The sequence below is a fragment of the Megascapheus bottae genome, chromosome X (genome assembly GCF_031878675.1).
Source record: "Megascapheus bottae isolate mThoBot1 chromosome X, mThoBot2.hap1, whole genome shotgun sequence".
NCBI classification, from domain to species: Eukaryota; Metazoa; Chordata; class Mammalia; order Rodentia; family Geomyidae; genus Megascapheus; species Megascapheus bottae.
Genome location: NC_143547.1, coordinates 41,405,570 through 41,431,459, shown reverse-complemented (window position 1 = coordinate 41,431,459; position 25,890 = coordinate 41,405,570). Strand labels below are relative to the sequence as shown.

General features: G+C 40.7%; 1 protein-coding gene across 1 annotated transcript in view; it reads left to right on the top strand.

The window, feature by feature from the left end:
• Positions 1-1,062: 1,062 nt before the first annotated feature.
• Positions 1,063-25,890, top strand: part of Dgat2l6 (diacylglycerol O-acyltransferase 2 like 6) — a 32,323-nt gene continuing 7,495 nt past the window's right edge. Inside the window, exon 1 of the mRNA XM_090327106.1 lies at positions 1,063-1,129. Coding sequence (XP_090183232.1) covers positions 1,063-1,129 — 67 coding nt within the window. The remainder of the gene's footprint in view (positions 1,130-25,890) is intronic.

The window sequence follows — 25,890 nt, the reverse complement described above, 5'->3', positions numbered from 1 at the left end:
CTCCTCACACAGAATTACTAAATTCTACCTCATCACTGACAAGCCCTCTGTGAGCATATTTCTCCTTTATTTGGCCAGTGCTGGGGCTTGTACTCAGGGCCTGGGCATATTCCTTGAGCTTCTTGTGCTCAAAGCTACCAGTCTACCAACTGAGCCACAGTATCACTTCCAGATTTTTGTGTTTACGTGGTGCTGAGATTCGAACCCAGGGCTTCATGCATGCTTGGCAAGCACTCTACTAACCACATTTCCAGCCCTGGGAGCATATTTCTGTTGTTTAAAAATCTTTTTTTTTTGGCTAGTCCTGGGCTTGGGCTCAGGGCCTGAGCACTGTCCTTGGACTTTCCCAAAGCTAGAGCTCTACCACTTGAGCCACAGCACCACTTCCAGCTTTTTTCTATGTATGTGGTACAGAGGAATCGAACCCGGGTCTTCGTGCATGCTAGGCAAGCACTCTACTACCAGGCCAAACTCCCAGCTCCTGATGTACAAAAATCCTATATTCCTCAGCCTCAGCCCTGCTGGGGCCCATTCCTTCCTGGTTCATGCAACTCTTAGGCACTCTAACTGCCATATCAATACTGGCATTTTTGCTACCTTGCCTTTTTAAAATGCCTACAGGGAATACTTTTGAAATGTGCCAGTTTTCACCAACCAAATGGTCAACCAGATGTTCCTACATGGTCCACCCATCAGTCTAGTGACGAGTCCAGCCAACAGTCCACTCCATAGGCACATCTCCCCTTTTCAGCAGGAAGCAGCTCAGAAGATGGACTATTGCCCCTTATCCCAACCGATGACAAACAAAAAACTGGTGGCCTGAATCATTATTCTCCTATTTGGCCTGGAGCATGATCTTCATATTTAGAATTTCTGCCAACTGAGATTGACACATGTGCACTGGTGGAAAATAACTTAAACTGAAAGTACTACCCCCTCCTTAACAATCATATCCTACAATTGTCCTTGCTGCCAACCCTGCTGAATCATCTTCCCTTCCTTCTCCCTGAACCAATGTAACCAGTGGTTTTTGAAGAGGGCCTGAGACTGTCACTATAGATGATGCCCCTAGTAGACACAGATATTGGTGAAACCTTGAAAACCTCTACACAAGATTTTTCTCCTATAGGTCAGGAGTTTGGCCTAGTGGTAGAGTGCTTGCCTAGCATGCCTGGAGACTCGGGTTCAATTCCTCGGTACAACATACATTGAAAAAGCTTGAAGTGGTGCTCTGGCTCAAGTGGTAGAGTGCTAACCCTGAGAAAGTTCAAAGACAGTTTTCAGGCCCTGAGTTCAAGCCCCAGGACTGGCAAAAAAATTTAAAAAATTCCCTCCTATTCCACCCCCGTCTCTCTTCATTTGACCACTGTGATTTCCACCTTCTGAGTAGCTAGGACTACTTGTGGGAGCCACTGGTGCCTAGCTAAGATTTTTTTATTTTGTTTTTCAAGAAAAGGTCTTGCAATAGAAACCAGTTCATCTTTGAGCAAGAATATTAAATGAAAGCAGGACTCCCTGAATTTAAGTCCTAGTACTGACAGAAAAATAACTAATGAAATAAATAAATACTCTGAGTGTCAGAGAAATGGGATAGTTTCCCAAGGCACTTGTCAGCGAAGCAGTTTGGTGAGTTGGAACTGGAAACTGGATCTACTCTGTGTAGTGTTTAACTCATTGAGACACATACTGTGACTGGCCAGTGATGCACCTTTCTGGGAGTAGAGACACAAAGATCCAAGAGTTAGTTCTGTTCTTGCTACCAAAAGCAAGGCTGATAAACTGTTAATAATGGACAGGTGCAGGTAGGAGGAGCCAGAGTAGCCACTAGGGCAGAAGTAAGTATAGCTACCAGGCAGTAGATTAGATCTCCACAGGTTCTAGTTAAGCCAAATTCTTCTCTTCTTCCAAACTAATTTTTCTAAGATCACCCCACAGCTAAAGATCCTGTCCCCCACCCTCAAGGGCATTGCTGCCTCAATGAAAGTGGATCAAGGTGGAGAAAGGATACATACTGGAGAAATAAGATGGTCTGATCTGCAACCTAATGAGAGAGAGAGAGAGAGAGAGTGTGTGTGTGTGTGTGTGTGTGTGTGTGTGTGTGTGTGTGTGTGTGTGTGTGTGTGCGCGCGCGCTTATGGGTAGGAAGATGGGGCGGAGCAGAAAAAATTGGAGGAAAGGTTTGGTCAGTCCTAACAAAAGCTCAGCAGCTAATCAGCCTGGATGAGAAGAGATTATAGCTTTGAATCTACTCATCTTAAGTTAGTTAATGGTTCTGATTGAGCTTCTTGCCACAGCAGGGTAGCCCCAGGACCATGACTTTCTTTTCCAGACTGGACCTTCAGGAAGGCCTTCAAATCTTCTCAGTGCTGCATGTGATTCCATTCTGTGTGATTTTAGGTAAGTAAACCCCCAAAGGAATGCTGGAGAGCACATGGGGATGAACCAAGGATACCCATGCCATTATCTATTGGGTCCCAGAACTCTTTCATGGATAGAACAGGGTCAGAGACCCACAGCAGTGAGGCTGTAGCTGTTTGGGTTTAAAGATTTCATAGGAATTAGGGACCTGTAGCTAAGATTCCTCTGAAAAGTTACATTGAGGTATAGGACAGTGTTGGTATTGGCTTGCAGAACTGATGCTTTCTGTTTGGTGAAAGGTGATTTCTAAGATAAGGTGGTGAGAAGCTGAGGAACCTGAGTGACAGGTTAGAATTTTAAGAAAGGAGTCAGTGTTTGGCCAGGGCATAGCAGACATCGATAGGCGATTGGGCTAACAGTACCAAGGTATTCCAGGTCTGAACAGAGTTTAGAGGGTGTTCAATTGGTGTAAGCTCAGATACTGCCCAAGAAATGATAGCATCACCCTGAGTCCCTTCCAATCGACAAGAGTGATAGTCCCCCTTGGTACAGAGGTTCTTAACCAAGGGGATGGAAACTAAGAATTTGGGCTTAACTAGGGGCATTTGAATTTGGATGTCAGAGAATATCTCTTTAAATCTCACATTCCTCTAGTTGAAAGGTACCCTCAATGAACTGTCCCTACTATGATGAATGGGGACAAAAAAAAAATCTTTGTCAGCAGCTGACTTTGCTGTTTTGCATTTCATTGTTACAGGCATCTCCTCAGAATTTTATTTATGACTGTGACTACTTCAAGATTCCAGTAGTTATTAGAACTGCTTTTAAATTTAGTTAAACACATAAATCAAAACATGCATATATTACTATATCACTTTGGAGATAATACTGTAATAACTATATTTTAATATAATCAGCTTCCTTTGTGTCTCAGTATATTTTATTTGTGCGTTTAAAAATATTATTCAGAGAAGGGATCCATAGGCTTTACCAGACTTCCATAGGGGTGGATGGTCTCCACAAAATGTAGAATTCTTAAAACCTTAAAACTCAGTCATCATACCATGCTGAGTTCATTGATGGCTTTATTTTAGCTCTATGGAAGTTCCTTGAGAGGGAAACATTTGTTTCTAGTGTCTCATAGTTTTTTTTAAGTTTCCTTTAATTTTGCCTCCTTAAAACTCCTTTGAAAAATTCTAACCATTCTTTTCGAAAGAAAGAGAGATAGCAGAGAGACAAACACGGAGACAGACATACACACATATACAGGGAGAGAGAGAGAGAGAGAGAGAGAGAGAGAGAGAGAGAGAGAGAGAGAGAGAGAGAGAGGGGGGGGGGGGAGAGAGAGAGGCCAGTAGATCTTTCCAGGAGTATACAGTTTCTAATCCAAAAGGCGCATTTTCTGGCTCCTCCTTTAAAGAAATGATCTTAGGCTGGGAATGTGGGATGACTCGCATACATGAAGCCCTGAGTTCGATTCCTCAGTACCAAATACACAGAAAAAGCCAGAAGTGGTGCTGTAGCTCAAGTGGAAAGTGCTAGCATGGAGCAAAAGAAACTCAGGGACAGTGCTCAGACTCTGAGATTGCCCCAAGACTGGCAGAAATTTAAAAATAAATTATAAAAATGATCTTATTTTTCTCCTAGAAAAGAACTCTTACTTAAGATTGTCCCTCTTCTATTTTTTTGTTCATGGCAAATGACACTCTCTATGGCACATAAGGCAACTGGCTATATAAAGAAGCATAAAGGGGGAGGGAAATGGGGACCAAGATATGAGAAAGGGTATCAATGTATGTGAAGTAATGCACCTTCTATCTGGAGGATATAATGTAACCCTTCTATTAAAGATGAGGGCAGCCAACTTCACACACACACACACTCACACACACACACACTCACACACACATCACATACACACAGAGACTTGTCTGATTTATAGCAGCCTTGGCAGTACTGGAGGATTGCAGTAAGAAGGTTAGGGACACACGATGGCACCATTGTGTCACCAATGAAAACACATAATGTTAAATGTGCATAAAATGCACAGAGCATAAAATGGATCATTTTAACCATTTTAAGTATATACTTCAGTGGTGTTAAGTGCATTCACAGTGTTATACAATCATAACTACTATGGATCTCTAGAATTTTTCATCCTAACAAGCTCCAATTGTGCAGGGAATAAACTCTATTGTCCTGACTCTCTTTCTCTCTCTAGCCCTTGCAACCACCATCCTACTTCCTGTTTCTCTGAGCTTGCCTATTCTAGGTACTGCATTTCAGTATAATCATTAGACATTCATCTTTTTTGTGATTAGCTTATTTCATGTAGCACAAAGTCATCAAAGTTCATTCATATGGTAGCATCTGTCCTCTTTATTAACGGTAAATATTACTTTAAATAAATGCAAGAAGATGGACTACTTCATCTAACAGAATGTGAAGCCCACAGAGGTTCCTACATTAAAATCTGCTCTCCAAGTCAGTGCAGATAGTTTATCCTAGCTAAATAGGAAGCTGAAATCTCAAAATTGTAGTTCAAGCCACCCTGAGCAGATAATAAAATCCTAAGACACTTGTAAGTTTAAGTACCAGTAATAACACATACACACACACACACACACACACACACACACACACACACACACACACACACACACACCACACACACGGGCAGAAGGAAAAGGGTGGAAGTGAGATAAGAATATATGAGGAAATGGGAATGGTTTGGGAGAGATGTAGAATATACATGTACAATTGCTCCCTGGAATTAGACAGTAACAGGGCTTGCACTCAGGGCCTGAGTGTTGTCTTGAACTCTTCAGCTCAAGGCTATCACTCTACCACATTGAGCCACAGTGCCACTTCCTATTTTCTGGTGGTTAGAGATAAGAGCGTCCTGAACTTTTGTGCACAAGGAGGGCTTTGAACCGCATTCCTCAGACCTCAGTGTCCTGAGGTGTTAAGATTAAAGGAGTAGACTACCAGTGCCTGACCAGGCAATAGTTTTGACAGGCCCTGTAAGAGTCAGCTTTCTTTTATAGCACTGAAAGTGTCTCTTCTGGGCTTGTATCACCATCTCCACAAATGATCAACACTTCCTTCTTTCCTGATTCCTAAGCCTCTAGTATCCACTTTATCCAGGCTAATCCACACACTGCTTGCTCCCAGAAGAGTTTTTTAAAAATGTATTTGGTGGCCAGGAGTGTGATCTAGTGGTAGAGTGCTTGCCTAGCATGCACGAAGCCCTGGGTTCAATCCTCAGTACCACATAAGTAGAAAAGGCCAGAAGTGGTGCTGTGGCTCAAGTGGTAGAGCACCAGCCTTGAGAAAGCTCAAGGACAGTGCCCAGGCCCAGAGTTCAACACCCAGACTTGGCAAAAAGACAAAAAAAATTAGGGTTATATTCTCTTAATGCTTTAACAATTTTGTGGTTTTCTATCACCTGTTCAGTGGCATCCAAATATGCTAACCTAGCCCTTCCTCCAATCTCTAGCGCTGACTTTATCAGCTCATGTCCAGTCTCCACCCTGTAGGAAGCTTACATCTTAGGTGAAGTACTCAGAGAACAAACAGGAAATCCGCTTTCCCTCTTCTGTACCTCTTCCCAACTATTTCCTCCACTGCAAAAAATGCCAGGAGAGTTCTTTCTAAACTATCTATGGACAGCTTCTACTTTGAGTTATCCCTCATGCCATATCTTTTCTAAAATGTTTTCTAGATAACTCAAGACTGTGACACATTTGAAAGCTTAGAGTACAGTTTAAAAGTACACTGGGGGCCGGGAGTTTGGCCTAGTGGTAGAGTGCTTGCCTAGCATGCACGAAGACTCGGTTTCAATTCCTCGGTACCACATACATAGAAAAAAGCGGGAAAGGGTGATATGGCTCAAGTGGTTGAGTGCTAGCCTTGACAAAACCCAAACACAGTGCTCAGGCCCAGTGTTCAAGTCCCAGGACTGGCAAAAAATAAATAAATAAAATAAAAATAATCTGGACAGCAACCTTTATCTCTTTTGTCCCTTTTGCTCAGTAAACTTTGCAAGAGAAGAGCCCATTTCTTTTCTTTCTTTCTTCATTTTTAAAATTTTATTTATTTATTTATTTATTTTTGTTGGTCGTGGGGCTTGAACTTTAGGCCTGGGCACTGTCCCTGAGCTCTTCAGCTCAAGGCTACCACCCTACCTCTGGAGCCTCAGCACCACTTCTGGGTTTCTAGTGGTTAATTGGAGATAAAAGAGTCTCACAGATTTTCCTGCCTAGGCTGGCTTTGAACCGTAATCCTCAGATCTCAGTCTCCTGAATAGCTAGGATTATAGGCATGAGCTGCTGCACACACCTAGAAGCCCATTTCTTATTATTGTTATATTTCTGTCTTTATTTTGGCCAGTACTGAGGTTTGAACTCAGGGCCTGAATGCTGTCTTTGGGCTTTCTCAAGGCTAGAGCTCTACCACTTGAGCCACAGCACCATTTCTAGCTTTTTCTACAGATGTGGTACCAAGAAGCCGAACCTAGGCCTTCTGCATGCTAGGCAAGCACTCTACCACTAGGCCAAACTACTGGCCTCATTGTTTCATTGTTCTGTTTCTGAAGGGACCAAGGTTAGCACTAAATGGATGGGCCTTCTAGATTTCTTTTCCTCAGTAAAACATTTAAGTCCATGTCGTGAGCAGGTGAAGTAATTCATCAATAGGCAACACAGTCGAATTTATGCAACATAGTTTATTGATTTAACATAGCTTAGCAGAGTTAACGCTATATTCTAGGTACTATCTTCTAGTCTTAACTGTTATGCCTAATTCTATCCTGCTTATCCAGCACAGCCGCTGGACTCACCTCTCTAACATCCCTTAGTCCTGAAGTCAAACAGGGCCTGCCCGTCAGATGTTAGACACAGTTCCCAGTACTGCTGCGGTGTGAGCTCCGGGCCACACGACAAGTCTCGGTCCTCATGGGTCCTCTCAGGTGGCCTCTTCAGGCCAAAGATCTTTGAACCACAGTCTCAGTTAAGGCCAGCAGAAGTGCTGTCCCTCATTCTGGGTCCTTTGCTTATATGCATCCTTGGCTGCTCTTCTCTGGCCCAAACTCCTTCTTGCTTGATTCGGATTGTTTACGCCCTTGGTTGGTGATGCCTAGAATTGTGCTGGTACTTTACTCTAGCTATTGCTCGATTTCCTATGCCCAGGTGTGTGGATCCTTGGGTATTTTACAATGATTCTATCTTGTAAACCATGCTCCTGACGGTTCCTATGGTTATAGTCCTATGTGTTCTTGAATCGGTTTTATCTCCCATGTCCACATGCTTTTAGATACAAGTTTGTATTGACAATATATTTCTTTAAGTATTTTAGCTGTATTTCATCCCATTGTTTTTCATTCTGATCATATTCGTTATATTAGTATTTTATACTCATAATCATTTAGTATTTTCACATCATATTCATTACGTTAGTATTTTCACATCTTTACCCCTGTTGTACCTTCACATCTTGATGTTCATAAGTCTATCTCTTATTCTTTCTTATCTACCTTATACACTCTGTGTGTGTGTGTGTGTGTGTGTGTGTGTGTGTGTGTGTGTGATCATGCCATGTGTACCTGATTTCCTTCTGCTTCCTGCTACTTGAAAAAAATTGAACACACACTTGAGTGTCTGGCCAGTTCTGCCCCTTCTTGCTACAAGACTATGTGCATCAAAATCGACATGGTTTTGGCCTGGAGTTTGGCCTAGTGGTATGAGTGCTTGCCTAGCATGCGTGAAGACCCAGGTTTGATTCCTCAGTACCACATATACAGAAAAAGGCTGGAAGTGGTGCAATAGCTCCAGTGGTAGGGCGCTAGCCTTGAGAAAGTACAAGGACAGTGCTCAGGCCTTGAGCTCAAGGCCCAGGACTGGCAAAAAAAATTCAGCAAAAAAATCTACATTGTTTTCTATGACCTTCAGAAAGTCAACCACCATTCACCATGGAAGAAACTGATCATAATGCCCACATCTCAAGAGCCCTCTAATCAATGAGGTAAGAAAGTCCATAGATATTACTTCTCTCCATTCCTATTAGAGAAACTGACCTTAGTTAGAGCCTCAACACTGCATCCATCTTAGTATATTTGTCGCTATAAGAAAATACCACAGACTGAATAAATTGCAAATACTAAAAGTTTATTTTGCACAGTGATCTGGAGGCTAGAAAGCCCAATATCAAAATATTATTATCTGGTGAATGCTGTTTGCTGTGTCACATCACATGGCTGAAAGCAGAAAAGTACAAGAGTGATTGCAAGAGAGAGCCAAACTCATGTCTATTAGGAAACCATGGCATTAGCCTGTTACCTCTTTTTTTTTGTCAGTTGTGGGGCTTGAACTCTGGGCCTGGGCGCTGACCCTGAACTATTCTGCTGAAGGCTACTACCCTACTCCTTGAGCCACATTGCCACTTCCCACTTCCAGTTTTCTAGTGGTTAATTGGAAATAAGAGTCTCTCGGTCTTTAGTGCTCGGGCTGGCTTTGAACCATGATCCTAAGATCTCATCCTCTAGAGTAGCTAGGATTATAGACCTGAGTCATGGCGCCCAGCATCCTGTTACCTCCTTAAAGATTCCACCACTCAATAGTTTTACATGGGAGATTTTCATATACAGAATCCAAAAACCTTTCCCCCTAGGCTCACCAAGGATGCTGTTTAATGGCTTCTGTGTAACTCCTCCTTTTAAATTTATCATTCCCTCCCCACTTCCAAGCTCTACTGCCTATGCAATAGCTTCCTCATTCTCTGTAGTTTACCCATTGTGATGTTACACAAAGGCTTTGGCTCTATCATCCTCAGAACTTTGGTCAAGTCCCTCTGGTTCATAGAAAGCCTTTCATCTACCAACTTACTGATCAAAATCCTATCCCTTTTTTTTGTTGGTTGTGGGACTTGAACTCTGAGCCTGGGCACTGTCCCTGAGCTCTTCAGCTCAAGGCTACCACCCTAACCACTGAGCAACAGCGCCACCTCTGGTTTTCAGGTAGTTAATTGGAGATAAGAGTCTCACAGACTTTAGTTCCCAAGCTGACTTTGAACTTTGATACTCAGATCTCAGCCTCCTGTATAGCTAGGGTTACAGGCCTGAGCCACCACGCCTGGCTGCAAAATTCCTCTGAAATTCTGATGAAAGTTTTACCTTCCATACAAAACCTAGAGGTTCTGGAAGGTAGCAACTGTGGTTTTCACATGTATCAATGTGAGGCAATGCACAAAAAAGACTTAAAACAGCTCTTTGCAGGTAGGAGAGATCTAGTAAATGCTATCTTTTTTTTACCTCCTAAACTTTAACATATATGATCTTGTTAGTCTCAATTTGTTTATCTGTAAAGTAGAGACTAATAAAAGTATCTACCTTTCCATTTTTGTGACAGAATTAAATGTGATTATGCATATTAAGCGCTGGATCAAGGCTGGTGCTTGAACTGCTTTTACTCTTTTATAATTATTCTCTTCATTCTTTTTCCTCTCTGTCCCAACATTCTTCTCATGGCCTTCAGCACAAAGATTTCACATGGAGTAAGTTCAGGTCACGTTGTTTAAATTATTAAATTACCTTTTACCAGGTGCCACTGGATCATGCCTGTAATCCTACCTACTCAGAAGGCTGACATCTGAACCCACCCCTGATTCCCAGAACAGGCAAAAAACGTATGTGAGATTCTTATTGCAATTTAATCAGAACCAAAAAAATTCAGAGTGGAACTGTGCCTTACTTGATTGAGCAGCATTCTTGAGGTGAACAAAGTAAGGGACAGTGTCCAGGCCTTGAGTTCAAGCCCTAGTCACCAGCACAAATAGACTATAGACAGACTTTTACTCCTCCAAGTTCTTACTTTAATCATTTAACTCTAGTAAGTAATCACAAAGCCATAGAAGTTCCTTTATTGTTGCTTTTACAAACCACCCTTGTTCTTGGATGCCTGAAATCCTTGAGCCAGCTGACTAGATGTGGCAGGCATTGCTATTCTCAGACTTAGGTCAATGTCCCCAAAATAGAATGTTTCCACTCATAAGAATGAAATCTTGGGGTCCGGGAGTTTGGCCTAGTGGTAGAGTGCTTGCCTAGCATTCATGAAGACCCAGGTTCAATTCCTCGGTACCACATACATAGTAAATAGCCAGAAGTGGTGCTGTGGCTCAAGTGGTAGAGCTCTGGCCTTGAGACAGACTAAGGACAGACAGTGTTCAGGCCCTGAGCTCAAACCTCAGGACTGGCCAAAAAAAGAAAAACGAAATCTTTACAGCTTATGTGGAAAACTGATTCCTGTAATGTTAGCTATATAACTCTCTATAAAGACACAAGGCCTGTCCTTGTTTGGAATAAGGATATTGATAGTTGCACTTCCTGTTAACTTTCACCTGCAACTTGGGGACTAAGGATATCCTATTTCTCCCTGAACTTCTCCTTCTACAATTCAGTACAGCAACTATTTATCACAAATCATCCCCTGTGCATGACACTATTGCTAATAGCTGTCTTAAAAAAAGTATATTATCTAATAGGGAGAGGGCAAGACATTGGGGGTACTACTAATTGTACAAGCAAATAGAATAAAGCAAGGGCAAATAGAAGCATGGGTATTGTGTTACCAAGTGTGCAGAGGATTTGCAGAGAATTGGCAAAGATACTATCAAGGAAATATCATTTGTACTAAGCCTTAAAGGTTAGAGAAATATTTTTATAGATAGAAAGTTGAGGAGACGGTAACTAGGAGACCAGCATGACTAAAGGCATAGAGATGTGAGATTGCATGGTAAATGGAGAGAGTAAAAGTAGATTTAAGGAGGTTGTGCATGTGCGTACCTAGAGCTTGAAGTTAGGATGTGGGTACCATCCCTGAGCATTTTTTGTTAAGGCTATCAGTCTACCATTTGAGCCGCAGCTCTAATCCCAGCTTTTTGCTGTTGGTGGTGGTGGTCATGGGGCTCAAACTGTGGGCCTGAGCACTATCCCTCAATTCTTCAACACAACGCTAGCATTTGAGCCACAGTGCCACTTACAGTTTTCTGGTGGTTAATTGGAAATAAGAGTCACACTGACTTTTCATGGCCGGCTGGCTTTCAACCTGGATCATCAGATCTCAGCCTCCTGAGCAGTTAGGCTTACAGGCGTGAGCCAGTGGCGCCCAGCTAATTCCAGGTTTATTTTTTTCCAGGCGTGGGGCTTGAACTCAGGGCCAAGCACTGTCCTTGGGCTTTCTCAAGGCTAGAGCTCTACCACTTGAGTTGCATCACCACTACTGGCTCCTTCTATGTATGTGGTACTGAGGTATTGAACCTGGGTCTTCAGGCATGCTAGGCAAGCACTGTACCAGTAGGCCAAACTCCCAGCCCTAATTCCAGCTCTCTTAGTGGTTAATTGAAAGTAAGAATCTCATAGTCTTTCCTGCCCAAGCTGGCTTCAAACCATGATCCTCAATCTCAGCCTCCTAAATAGCTAGGATTACAGGTGTGAACCACTAGTACTAGGCTTTAAATTAATGTATTTTAAAAAAATATTTATAACATCTTGAATTCAGTTTTATTCACTACACTTTCCATCCATACATCACTCAAATTCTTTAGTGTCCCTACAGAAATTTGGGGGCCACACTTGAGAAATATTGGGACACAGAATAGGGGGATGTGACTACGGACCCAGAGATGAGGTTTGGAAGATGCTTGGGAAAACATCAAATGTTGGACCAGTGAGTTTAAGCTTTATCCTGTCAGCAGTGGAGAAACATGGATGGCTTCAGAAAAAATAAACAATAAACTATGGTGGTGCTTTTCCAAAATGTCAGGTATTGTACGCCAGTATTTTACCACTTCACTGTATAACTTAGCCTCTTTTAGTACCATCTCTAATGTAAACCAGTAAGCAACAATTTGATGCTGTACTGAATTAAGTTAATTTTTTCCCTAAAGGACAGTCCAGTGATAGAGAGGAAATTAGAGAATACAAAAGGGTCAATTCACCAAGACGTAACTCTTCTAAATATGAATGCATGAACAACAGGTTTCAAAATGAATGAAGCAAAATGGATAGAACTGCAAAGAAAAATAGGCTAATGAATTATATTTGGAGATCTCAAACCTTACAATCATAGTTCACCCTAGATGCAATAGATAGCCTATAATTACTCAACAAATTTAGTTTGTCTTAATTTTAGAAGGTTGAAGACATTCTGAAAAAGAGATCTCTGGATTCAGATGGCTTCAACACAAAATTCTACCTAATATTTTTTTTATATTTGTTATTGTAATTAATAAAAGGGTTACATGATATTTGCCAGATAGAAGGTGATTAATTCACATACATTGATACCCTTTCACATGTCTTGGTCCCCATTACCTTCCCCCCATCTACCTAATATTTTAAAGAAGAAATGTCATTAATTGTATACAACCTTGTGCAGAAAACTAAAGGTGTGAAAGCATTTCCAGACTCATTCATAAGACCAGGCTGGTAGTAAAACTAAATTTTGAGCGGTGGGATCAACATTGAGAAAGATAGAAGTATAGATCAATACCTGCATAGATATAAATCTAAAATTTTCAACAAAATATTAACAAATAGAATCCAGCAGTACATTACAGGAACTAATGCATTACAATCAACTGGGCTTTATCCACATATTTAGTTGTAAATATTTGAGCTTCAACATAAACTACTATCGTAGCCATTTAAGGGAGAAAAGCACAAAAATAAATCAATCAATACAGAAAAATCATTTGACAAACATCAGCATTGAGTCATTATAAAACCTCATAGTAGCCAGGCACCAGTGGCTTACACCTGTAATTTGAGCTTCTTGGGAGGCTGAGGTCTCAGGATCTGGGTTCAAAGTCAGCTGGAGCAGGAAAGTCCATGAGACTCTTATCTCCAATTAACCACCAGAAAATTGGAAGTGGGTCTGTGGCTCGGGGTGGTCAAGTGGTAGACTTGAGCAAAAGAGCTTAGGAACAGTGCTCAGGTCCTGAGTTCAAGCACCAACACCAACAAAAACAAAACAAAAAATACTTCATTGTAAACTAGGAACAGAAAGGAGCTTATTCAAATTGGCAAAAACCATTTACAACAAACAAACAAACAACAACAAAAACTGGGGCCAGGAGCATGGCCCAGTGGTAGAGTGCTTGCCTAGCATGCATGAATCCTAGATTCAATTCCTAGGTACCACATACACAGAAAAAGCTGGAAGTTGTTTTGTTGTTCAAGTGGTCGAGCACTAGTCTTGAGAAAGCTCAAGGATGGTGCCCAGGCCATGAGTTCAAGTCCCAGGACTGGCACATAAAAAACAATAGCAAAAAAAAAAAACGTACAGCCAATATCACACTTGATGGTAAAATACTACTTCTCCATAAGACAACAAAACACTCTTATCATTTCTTTTCCACAACACACCAAAACTCGTATCAAGATAAGAGGGAAGAAGAACACAAGAAATGAAGGCACACATTTTCTCTCCAAGCCAGTTCTTGAACTTAGTATATAATGCTTTCCCTCATTGACTGATGCTCTATCACCTGAGCCACGCCTTCAACCACAAAGGCAAACAAATTGTGCCTTGTGTAAACTGTTATTTGCAGATAACATGATAATTATGTATGCAGAAAAATCCCAGAAAATCTAAAACAAAATATTTTACAAACTAAAAATCGAGATTAGCTAGTCCTGGGCTATATGATAGAGTTTAAAAAGCAATTAAATCTCTCTATATGAAGTACTAATTTCACAAGCAAAAAAAATTGAAGCAGGGTCAGATGGAAGCAAAAGTAATATGTTACAAGTGTGAAGAGAAGAAAACATTTAATTTTGCCCAGGAACTTAACATGGTTATCATAAGTGATTGTCTTTTGAAGCAAGACAAGAAAGTTGAGGATATTTTGATTGGCAAATGGTTGGGAAAAAAATAATCAAAACAAAGGAACAATACCAGGTTGCAGTGGTACAGTCCTATAATCCTTGCACTCAGAAACTGACACGGTATGGTGAGTTTGAGGCCAGCATAGGCAACATAAAGTAAAGAAATAACAGCAGAACAATATCAAAACAAAGGAAAAATAAAAAATGAAAAAATGTTAAATGCCTTTAAATACCTCAGAAATGAAATATTGATGAATAAATCCAAGAAAAAGTTTTTGTTGATACATATTTGCATAAGGATGACTAAGTTCAAAGTTAGCAGACAGAGGGGAACTAAAGATTAGAGCAAAAATACGTGAGAGCTGGGATTTTGGCCTAGTGGTAGAATGTTTGCCTAGCATGCACCAAGACAAAGACCGGGCTTGACTCCTCAGTACCACATACATAGAAAAGCCAGAAGTGGTGTTGTGGCTCAAGTGGAAGAGCGCTAGCATTGAGGAAATCCCAAGAACACTGCTCAGGCCCTGAGTTCAGTCCTCAGGAATGGCAAAAATAATAATGTGAAATAGAACTGGAAAAAACAATAGAAATTATCAATAAAAGTGTCTTTTAAAACAATAAAATGAGCCAGGTGTGGTGGCTCACGCTTGTAATCGTAGCTACTCAGGAGGCTGAGATCTGAGGATCAATGTTCAAAGCCAGACTGGTCACTAAAGACCATGAGACACTTATTTCCACTTAATCACTGAAAAACAGGAAGTAGTGCTGTGGCTCAAAGGCTAGGGTGGTAACCTTGAGCTGAAGAGCTCAGGGACAATGCCCAGGCCTGGAGTTCAAGCTACATAACACCCCCCCAAAAACAACAACAACAAAAAAAAAACCAAAACCAAAACAAACATTTAAATATTTAGACTAAGAAAAAACAGGGAATATGAAATAAATTCTTATTTTTTGTCTTTTGTCAGTTGTGGGGCATGAACTCTGGGCCAGGGCGCTGTCCCAGAGCTCTTCAGCTCAAGGCCTGTGCTCTACCAGGAAGAACCACAGTACCATTTCCATTTTTCTGGTGATTAATTTAAGATAATAGTCTCATGGATTTTTATGCCTAGGCTGGCTTTGAATGATCCTCAGATCTCAGCCTCCTTAGTAGCTAGGATTACAGGTGTGAACCACCAGTGCCCAGCTTCAAATAAATTCTTTACATGAAAGAAGAGACATTACTACTGGCACTATGAAAATACAAAGGAAAACAAGAGATGACTACGAACAGCCACATGCTAATAAATTAGATAGCCTAGAAGAATTGGATAAATCACTAGACACATATAACTTGCCAACAATGAATTCTACAGAAACAGAAAATGTAAACAGATCATTAAGGATAAAGGAGAGTTCATCAATAATCAAAAACTGCCTACCAAAGTAAAAGTAAATTAAGAATTTATTTTTGTTTTGCCAGTCTTAGGGCTTGAACTCAGAGCCTGGGCAAACAAGGAATCAAACCTAGGGCTTCATACATGCTAGGAAAGCACTCTACCACTACGCAACACTCCTAGGCCCAGAACCAGTTATTTTTATAACTAAATTCTAGCAAACAATCAAAAAGTAATTTCAACATTTCTTAAACTTTTCCAAAAAAAAAACTGAAGAGGAAGGTAGACTTCCAAATTCATTTTACAAAACCAGCATTAGCCTGATAATAACGTCAGGCCAGAGTCCAGGAGCATGGCCTAGTGGTAGATTGTTACCTAGCATGCACAAAGCCCTGGGTTCGATTCCTCGGTACCACATATACAGAAAATTCCATAATTGGTGCTGTGGCTCAAGTTGTAGAGCCTTGAGTAAGCGCGAGGACAGTGCTCAGGCCTTGAAATCAAGTCCCAGGACTGACTAAATAAATAAATAAATAAATAAATAAATAAAGTGAGGCCATTATACTACAAGAAAAAATAATTATAAGCTCATATCCCTGATGTAACTAGAAGCAAAATACCTCACTAAAATTTTAGTGAACCAAATCTAATAACACATCAAAAGTATTATTCTCCAACTAGGCACTGATGTCTCATTCCTATAATATTTGCTCTTCAGCAAACTGAGATCTGAGAATCTCATTTTGGAGACAGCCCAAACTGACAAATCCAAGAGACTTTTTTTTAATATTTTTTATTGTATTTAATAAAAGGGTTACCTGATATTTGCCAGATAGAAGGTGCATCAATTCACATACATTGATACCCTTCCACATGTCTTGGTACCCATTACCCTCCCCCCAACCCCCCTCTTGGTTTTCCTCCCTTCCCTGTCCAATTCAAGAGACTCTTATCTCTAATTAACCATCACAAAAACTGAATCTGGATATGTGGCTCAAGTAAGAGAGTTGCTTGCTTTGAGTGAAAATGATGAAAAAGAATGCAAGGACCTGAGTTCAAGTTCCAATACTGGCATATCAATAGGTATGGGCATAATTCACCATAACCAAATGGGTTTTATCCCATTAATATAAGAATAGTTCAACAACCAAAAATCAATTAATGTGATATCCAACATTAATGTACAAAGGATGTGGCTATCTCAATACATGGAAAAATAAGGGTTTGATAAAATTCAAACATTTTTGATCAAATTTGTAATTGAATTAGGTAAAGGATAAATTAATCTCAGTATAATGAAGGCCATATATGAAAAGCCTACAACTAATATTATATTCAGTGATGAAAAGCTGAATGCTTTTCCTCTGCTATTTGCAACCAGACAAAAGCACATTCTCATCATTTTTCTTTAATATCCTACAAAACAAGTAGAACTGTTTACATTCTTTCTTTTGGGGGGTAGTTCATTTGTTAGCATACACAAATGCAACTAGTTTTTTCCTGTGGTGCTTTGCAATCCTATCACTTTACTGAATTCAGCTATTAGCGCCAACAGTTTTATATTTTGGGGGTTTTTTTGTGGGTCATGGGGCTTGAGCTCGGCCTGGACACTGTCCCTGAGCAATTCAGCTCAAGGCTACCACAATACCCTTGAGCCCAGCCACTCTTCCCGCTTTCTACGGGTTAATTGGATATAAGAGTCTCAGGTCCTTTTGGGCCCGGGCTGGCTTTGAACCTTGATCCTCAAATCTCAGCCTCCTGAGTAGCTAGGATTACAGGCGTGAGTCACCAAGCCCGGTTCCCACAGATTTTTTGATGGAGATTTTATTACATTGTAAAAAAAAAAGAAATAGTTATGTTTCCCATTGAAAAAGACCATTTAACTTCTTTTCTAATTTTGATGTTGTTGATTAGTGCTTGAATTCAGGGCCTAGTTGCTATCCTTTAGTTTTTTTTTCACTCAAAGCTGATATTCTAACACCTGAGCCACATCCTCAAGTCTGGCTTTTTGGTGGTTTTAGCTGGAGATAACAGTCTCAGGGACTTTTCTGCTCAGGCTGGCTTCAAACTGCGATCCTCACATCTCAGCCATGTGAGTAGCTACGATTACAGGTATGAGCCACTGGGGCCCAGACAGCTAGTCCTATTTGTATGAACAAAAATAAAATAACTACAAGTCAATTTAACCCAGAAGTAAATGATTTGTATATCAAAAGCTAGAAGATCAGATAAACTGAAAATGACATAAGTAAATAGAAAGCTTTCCAGTATTAATGAGTTGGGAAAGCGAATATTGTTAAAATATCCATGCTGGGCTGGGAGTTTGGCCTAGTGGTAAAATGTGTGCCTAGCATGCACAAAGACCCGGGTTCAATTCCTCGGTACCACATACATAGCAAAAAGCTGGAAGTGGTGCTGAGGCTCAAGTGGTAGAGCTCTAGCCTTGAGATAGTCTAAGGAAAGTGCTTAGGCCCTGAGCTCAAGCCCAGTAATGGCAAAAAAACCCATGCTTTTCAGAATGATTTATAAATTTAATGCTTATCAAAATTTCAATGACATCTTTCCCAGTATTATAAAAAAAATCCATGTCAGGCAATGGTGGCTCATGCCTGTAATCCTAGCTACTCAGGAGGCTGACATCTGAGGATCAAAATTCAAAGACAGCCCAAGCAGGAGAGTCCTTTAGACTCTTATCTGCAATTAACCACCAGAAAAGTGAGAGTTGTGCTGTGGCTCAGGTGGTTTCAGAGACAGCACTCAGGCGCAGAGTTCAAGCCACACTACCACCAATAACAACAAAATCCAAAAATGCAGACAGGATTACAAAATACCTAAATAGTCAAAGTGACCTAGAGAAACTCCAACTCCTCACTCCAACCTGTATTAGAAAGCCTAGCAATAAAACAATATTATATTGGCCTAAAAACAAACATATGGACCAACAGAGTAGAAGAAATAAGCCCACATATACATGGCCAAATAATTTTTCACAAGAGCAATAAAGATATATAATGGAGAAAAGACAGCCTATTCAATTAATTATATTGAACTGAGGAACATAATAAACTCAGATTCTTAGCATGTATAAAATTTAACACATATTTGAAATTTGATAGGGAAGGGGGGAAAACCAAGACGGGTAGGGGGTTGGGGGGGGAGGGTAATGGGTACCAAAACATGTGAAAGGGTATCAATGTATGTGAATTAATGCACCTTCTATCTGGCAAATATCATGTAAACCTTTTACTAATTACAATTAAAAAATTTTAAAAAAAAGTGCACAAGGAGCACACTTCTTAAAGCCCCACCCCCCCAAAAATTTAACACAACATGACTTTAAAGCTTAAATATAAGACCAAAACCAGGAAACTCCTGAAAATACGGGGGGAAAGTCCCCTGATTTTTTTTTTGCCAGTCCTGGGCTTGAGCTCAGGACCTGAGCACTGTCCTTGGATTTTTCTCAAGGCTGGAACTCTACCACTTGAGCCTCAGCACCACTTCAGGCTTTTTCTAAGTATGTGGTACCAAGGAATTGAACCCGGGTCTTCGTGCATGCTAGGCAAGCACTCTACCACTAGGCCAAACTCCCGGCCCCAGTCCCTTGATATTGACCTCAATTATTTTATTGGATATGATTAAAGCACAGAAAACAAAAGCAAAAATAAACCAGTGAGAATGCATGAATCTTAAAAGCTTCTGCTGAGCAAAGAAAACATAAATATGAGAAGACAAACTAAAGAATGGAAGAAGAAAATATTTTCAAACCATATGTTAGATAAGAGGCTAACATAACTCAAAAAAGTCCCTACTTGCTCAAGGTTACCACCCTACCCCTTGAGCCACAGCACCACTTCCGGTTTTCTGGTGGTTAATTGGAGATGAGTCTCAAGAACTTTAGTGTCTGGACTAGCATTGAACCTTGATCCTCATATCTCAGCCTCCTGAGTAGCTAGGATTATATGCGTGAGCCACCGTGCCTGCCAAATTCCTACTTATACAAATGGGCAGATGACCTAAATAGATATTTCCCCTCAATTGGCACACAAATAGTTAACAGATTTATGAGAAGATACTTGATGCTATTAATCCTTAGAGAATTGTGGATCAAAATCATAGTGCAATATCATCTCCTGTTTGTTAGGGTGGTTATCAAAATGACACACAATAACGAGAGTTGCCTTATAAAATAGAGAAAATGAAACCTTTGTACACTATTGATGGAAGCATAAAATGGTACAGTCATTATGGAAAACAGTATGGAGGTTCAAATGGTAATAAAATCAATATTTGTTTTTGCCAGTCTTGGGGCTTGAACTCAGGGCCTGCACACTGTCCTTGGACGCTTTTAGCTCAAGGTTAGTGCTGTGCCACTTGAGCCACAGCGCCATTTCTGACTTTTTCTGTATATGTGGTACAAGGAACTGAACCCTGGGCCTCGTGCATGCTAGATGAGCACTCTACAACTAGGCCACACTCCTGGCCCGAAAAGCAGTATCTTAAAGAGCCATTTATACCATTGTGCTTATAGCAACAGTATTCATAAAGAAGCAAGATATGTAACCAAGATAGTGTCCATTGATAGATGAATGGGTAAAGAAAATGTGATGCTCACATGGAAATATTATTCAGGCATTTTAATAGAAATCTTGCCAATTGTAACAACATGGGGTAAACCTGGAAGATATTATGCTAGTAAAATAATCTAAGTAGAGTAAAACAAATACTGTATGATCTCACTTATATATGGAACCTACAGCAATCAACTTAGCTAAGTATGGTGACTCATGCTTGTAAACTCAGCAACTTGGGAGACTGAAGCAGGAGATCCCTTGAACCTAGGAGTTCCAGGCCAGCCTGGAACACGTAGGAACACTTTGTCCCTTAAAAAAATACATCATCAGGCCCAGAATTTGGTCTCGTGGTAGAGTCCTAGCCTAGCATGCACGAAGACTTGGGATCAATTCCTCCACACTGCATACATAGTAAAAAGTCAGCAGTGGTGCTGAGGCTCAAGTGGTAAAGCTGTAGCCTTGAGAAAGCCCAAGGACAGTAATCAGGCCCTGTGTTCAAGGCCCAGGACTGGCAAAAAAAAATACATTGTCACCAAATGCCAATAGGTCATGCCTGTAATCCTAGATATTCAGGAGGCTGAGATCTGAGGAGCTGGCTTCAAACCCTGCCTTTGCATGGAAGTCCTTGAGACTCATCTCCAGTTAACCACCAGAAAACTGGCTCAATGTGGCTCAGAGCACTAGCTTTGAGATGAAGAGCTCAGAGATTGTACTGAGGCACAGAGTTCAAGCCATACAACCCACCAAAACAGAAAATATATTGTCCAAGGAAAACCCTATTTGGTAATGACGGGTTGATTAATTTGGTTGTGTAATCAATACATGCTACATATATTACATCAATATACATACCTTGAATATATGAAATTTTTGTCAATAATACTTTCAAAAATCTAGGGGAAAAATCTATTTGAAATGGCTAATATAAATATAAGACAGGAAAAAAAAACCTTTTAATAAGGGCCGGGAGTTTGGCCTAGCAGTAGTGTACCTGCCTAACAAGCACGAAGACCAGGTTCGATTCCTTGGTACCACATACATGGAAAAGCCAGTAGTGGTGCTGTGGCTCAAGTGGTAGAGCTCTAGCCTTGAGAAAGCCAAAAGACAGTGCTCAAGCCCTGAGCTAAAGCCCCAGAACTGGCCAAAAAAAAAACATTACCCCAACAATAAAATAGAGAAATTTAAAAAATGACTTTTAATAGAAAACTCAAGTGAGAAGGGATATCAATGTGCATGAGAAGGGGTATCAATGTGTGAGAAATAATGCAGCTAGTACCTGACAAATGTAACTGTAATCCCTAAACATTACCCCAGGGCCGGGAGTTTGGCCTAGTGGTTAAAGTGCTTGCCTAGCATGCACAAAAACCCGGGTTCGATTCCTTGGTACCACATACAAAAAAGCCAGAAGTGGTGCTGAGGCTCAAGTGGTAGAGCTCTAGCCTTGAGAAAGTCCAAGGACAGTGCTCAGGCCCTGAGCTCAAGCCCAGGACTGGCCAAAAAAAAAAAAACCCATTACCCCAACAATAAAATAGAGAAATTTAAAAAAGAAATGTACTCACTACCTTATGTATGTAACTGTAATCCCTCTGTACATCACCTTGGCAATAAAATTAAATTAAAAAAAAAGAAAATACAAATGAAACAATTGACCCAAGATTAGGCCAAGAATAAGATTTGACCCCATAAGTACAATCAGTTAAAAGAAAATGTCAATGTATTATAATTGATAAAAAAAAAATAAGGGCAGGGGGCCGGGAGTTTGGCCTAGTGGTAAAGTGCTTATCTAGCATGCCTGAAGACCTGGGTTTGATTCCTTGGTACCACATACATAGAAAAAGCCAGAAGTTGGGGCCGGGAGTTTGGCCTAGTGGTAGAGTGCTTGCCTAGCATGCACGAAGACCCAGATTCAATTCCTTGGTACCACATGCATAGAAAAAAAAAAGCTGGAAGTGGTGCTGAGGCTCAAGTGGTAGAACTCTAACCTTGAGAAAGTCCAAGGACAGTGCTCAGGCCCTGAGCTAAAGCCCAGGACTGGCAAAAAGAAAAAAGAAAAAGCCAGAAGTGATGTGGTGGCTCAAGTGGTAGAGCTCTAGCCTTGAGAAAGCCCAAGGACAGTGCTCAGGCCTTGAGTTCACGCCTGGCAAAAAAAAAAAATAATTAAGGGCAAAAGCCAGGGAAAACATGTTTACAAGTCATACAAAGGATTTGCATCCAAAAATGTAGAAAGGGAAATGACACTGTGGCTCAAGGGGTAGAATGGTAGCCTTGAGCTGAAGAGCTCAGGGACAACCCCCAAGCCCAGAGTTCAAGGTCCACAACTAAACAAAAACAAAAATAATAATGAGTTACACTGTGGCTCCAAGTGGTAGAACACTAGCTTTGGGCTGAAGACTTCAGGGACAGTAGTCAGGCTCAGAGTTCAAGCCCCACAACCGACAAAAAATTGTAGAAAGAACTCCCATAAGTCAATTACAAGAAAACAACAACCCAGTTGAAAAATGAGGAAAAGATCTGAACAGACACTTCATTAGAAAGATATACAGAAGGCAGATAAGCACATGAAGAGCTAACTATTGGGTATCATTAACTATTAGGGAAATGCAAATTAGGATGATAATGAGGATACCAATGCACATCTATTGGAATGTCTTTGCCATCCTTAGTACAAATTAAATTAGGAGCCTATACATATGAACTTCCTCTTTGATAATCTCCTCCAAATTGTCTCAGTTGAAATAGCAAAAACGATTGGAACCATCTCTTCGTGTCAAGGTCATAATACCTAAGGGACTATTGAACATGTATATTTACATATGAGTGCTCAGTGTCCATCCTCATTTCCTCAGATGTCCTTGCTTTATGTCATGATTTTTCTTTATTTTTCTTTTTTTTAGCTAGTCCAAATCTTGAACTGAGGACCTGAGCACTGTCCTTGAGCTTTCTCAAGGTTAGCGCTCTACCACTTGAGCCACAGCACCACTTCCAGCTTTTTTGTGTGTGTGTATGTGGTACCAAGGAATATGAACCCAGGGTTTTGTGCATGCTAGGCAAGCACTCTACCACTAGGCCACTCTCCTAGCCCAATGTCATGGATCCTTTATCCATCATCTTTAGCTTTCCTTCTCTTCTAGCTCTTTAAATCAACTTTCATCACTGTGCATTGCACTAATGTCATTCATACCAGGTGGATCTAGATGGCTTATCTTTCAAGGACACTTAGGGTCTCCAGAAGGACCTCACCTTTGTTCCAATCAGTTCCACAAGGGGAATAATGTTTATCTAGGTAAGGGCTTCTAGGTGGCCTTAAAACTGGTGGATAAATGAGGTAGATAAAACGAGCGACACACAATTAATCCATCTACACTTTTTAAAATATCATCACAGTAAAAACCACTATTCATGCTGAAGAAAGACTAATAACTTGTTTCTCTATTATTGAAAAAAGAGAACATATTTATCTTTCAACTGAACAGCGACTGGGTTCCAGGCATAGTCATCAACACTGCGGAGTTAAAATTGATATGAAGCAAGATATAAAAGAAATTATATACTTGAATTACCTTTAATTACTAATGACTCTCATTTAACTTTATCTGAGTTCTCTTCTGAAACGTAACTGACAAATGTGCTCCTCTTTTTCAGTAAGGTCAGAAGCAGCCGAGCTTTTATCCATGGCAGTCTTCCCATAAAATTCCACTCATCACTCTTTCCTAATTAGCATGCTTATAACAACAATCTTAGCCAGCTCTAGAGGAGAATCCAGCCCTTTTCCAAGATTTCTTTCACTCCAGTACCTTAATTGTGTGTGTGTGTGTGTGTGTGTGTGTGTGTGTGTGTGTGTGTGTGTACATGCCTGCACACCGCGGGTACTGAGGATTAAACACAGGGCCTGAGCACTGTCCCCAGAGTATTTCACTCAAGACCAGCACTCTACTACATGAGGCACAGCTCTACTTCCAGATTTTTGGTTCTTAATTGAACATAAGTGTCTTATAGATTTTCTTGCCCAGTCTGGCTTTTAAGTTTGACTCACAGATCTCAGCCTTCTGAGGAGCCAAGATTACAGGGAAGTCATGGGCACCCAGCCATGCCAATCCTGGGCCTGGGCACTGTCTTTGGGCTTTCTTAAGGCTAGAGTGCTACCACTTCCATCAGCACCACTTCCAGCTTTTGCTGTGTACGTGTTGCCTAGGAATAGAATCCAGGGCTTCATGCATGCTAGGCAAGCACTCTACCATGAGGCCACACTCCTGGCCTGCAATGACTTTTTAAAACAATACCTGGTGGAAAGTAACTCTTAAGTTTCTTCTCCTTTTCTGAAAAGGCTTATTTACTACAATGTGGCTCCTCTTTGACCTACTTGTTTATATGCATGTGTGAGTGTGTGTGTATATAATTTTTCTTTAGGTAGTTGTACAAAGGAGTACCCATTCAGCAACACAGTTTATGAATACCATGCCTTTTGATCAATGCCGCCCTTTCAACATCCTCACCCACCTCTTTTCTCACTTTTCCTAATTTTAGGTTATGTACTGAATTTTTGAAATTTAACAAGCAATTTATGTATGCGATGCATCTTGATCTGTGTCATCCCTTCAACAAACTTCACCCTCCCTTTGACCTGCACCTTCCCTTATTTTTCTCAGTTCTGCGGCCCATACAATTAATCTTGCCTGCATTCTACTCATTTCACCCATTCATTCTTCCATCATCCCTCTCTTCAGTTCCCCCTACCTCCCTGCAAGTACCGATTGGGCTTTGAATTAGTCTTTTAAAGAGTCATACTATTTGCACTCTTCAAGTATTTACTCTTTCTCTTTCATAAACAGATTTAAAAAGAGTTCAGAACTGAGGATGTAATTCAGCACTCGTCTAGTATACGCAAGACCCCAGGTTTCATCCCCAGCATGGGAAAAAATAAATAAAAATAAGAATGGGATTCAATTCCCAGGGATGTACTATGTATTCTGTTTGCATCTCACAGCCTGCAGAGTCCCTTCTGAACTTCTGTAACATTTTGAAAGGGACAAAATAGAGCCTTAGCAAAGCAGTTTCTAATCCATGTTTTCTTCTCAGCATCAAACAGCTTGCATACTGTAGGCAAGCCATCTCCCCATTGGAATATATAAATGTAGTAGTTCCACAAAGGAAGGCTGAGCTTTTAGAACATTTTTCTGAAATTCCAGAATGGGAATAATCAGCCCCAAATGCTGTACATTCACTTGCTCAGCTTTGTTGCTGTTTTACTCCCCTTGAAGACCTTCACTGAAAATGGCATGGCCTTTTGTTTCTTAGTTGAGATCATCAAGAAGATCCAGAGCTACTAGCTTTGGCTCCTGTTTGTATTTTTAGCTAGGCAAACATCCAAGACCTAAGGATTGAGGTTCAAAGCTAGCCCAAGCAGAAATGTCTGTGAGACTCTTATCTGTAATTAACCAGTGAAAAGAAAAAAGTGGAGCTGTGGCTTACGTAGTAGAGAACCAACATTGAGTGAAATAGACAGCACACCCAGGCCTACAGTTCAAGCCCTAGTATACTTCCATCATACAGACATACACACACCATATACATACACAAACAAAGGATCCAGATCACAGGGAAACCCAGATCACAGCAGAACTAGTCAAGGGAAAGAGGAGCTTTGCCCTGCTCCTTCATTGTAGAGGACAGGAAAAATAGAAGTTATGAGGGGTGTGCCAAAACTTGA